The sequence below is a fragment of the Zophobas morio genome, unplaced genomic scaffold, assembly GCF_036711695.1.
Source record: "Zophobas morio isolate AGI-343-1 ecotype UQ-CSIRO unplaced genomic scaffold, CSIRO_AGI_Zmor_V1 ptg000004l, whole genome shotgun sequence".
In the NCBI taxonomy this organism is placed as follows: Eukaryota; Metazoa; Arthropoda; class Insecta; order Coleoptera; family Tenebrionidae; genus Zophobas; species Zophobas morio.
This window is the reverse complement of record NW_026972109.1, coordinates 10,000,001-10,000,839: the sequence shown is the minus strand read 5'-3', so window position 1 is coordinate 10,000,839 and position 839 is coordinate 10,000,001. Positions and strand designations below refer to the sequence as shown.

Sequence of the window (839 nt, the reverse complement as noted above, 5' to 3'; positions counted from 1 at the left end):
ACCTCTGTCCCTCGAAAAACATCTTCCGAGATAATAAAGTATCAACCGTACAATCGAGGTCTACGGCGGCGGATTACGAGCTTTTGAAAATCCGGACAATTACCGGAAAAGCTCGCCGCTCTCCCGGGACGTCCTCCACTTGATGCCGCAACTATCACCACCCCGCCGATGGATAAATTATGAAATGGCACGTACAAATTAGAAGTTGAACATTTCTTTGGGAGATGTTCGCGGAGAAGCGTGGTATGGATTGAGGGCGGCGCGCCTGTGCCACGCAACTTCGGGGGGTCTCCGTCGGTACCAGGGTGGCGTTCCAGTCAGTTCGCAGGATTCCCGCACTACTCCAGGATCCTTACGCGCTTTACAATGTCCCTTGTGCTCTTCCGCTACTGACCGCGCTCTCTCGGAACCTCTTTCCGGTACAATGTAAAAACACTTTCCGGAAGTTTACGCACAAACGCTCTGTTCTGGCTTAAAAAAAAATTTTTTTTCGCACTTTGGAAACTTAACTTTGACGTGGTGGCCAGTGGACGATGTGAAAGTGACGAGTGATGGAATCGGGGCTGTAGCTATTTTATTTCTCCACCAAATGATGGCCGGACGGATTTTTAACCTATGTTTATTCTGTGCCGCTACTAGTTCAGGTGAGTTCGCTGCCAAATTGAAAACGTGAACGCAAACAGCGGAGAGGAAAGTCGGTGCGTGCGTAGGGGAGCGGGTGGAAATTGGAACCTGTGCGTGTAATTTCGACGAAAATTAAAATTTTAAGTGACGGAACTTGAGAGGATGTGTTTATCATTTTAATAGCGCAAATGTCCAAAATAAAAGGAGCGCGCTTG

At 48.3% G+C, this 839-nt stretch overlaps 1 protein-coding gene across 2 annotated transcripts in view; it reads left to right on the top strand.

The window, feature by feature from the left end:
• The first annotated feature begins 226 nt into the window (after window positions 1–226).
• The window catches only part of LOC135141045 (lachesin-like), a 233,342-nt gene continuing 232,729 nt past the window's right edge, over window positions 227–839 (top strand). For both annotated transcript variants that reach the window (XM_064071901.1, XM_064071893.1), the window contains exon 1: window positions 227–644. In XM_064071901.1, the coding sequence (XP_063927971.1) occupies window positions 590–644 (55 nt within the window). In that variant the 5' untranslated portion in view covers window positions 227–589. The remainder of the gene's footprint in view (window positions 645–839) is intronic.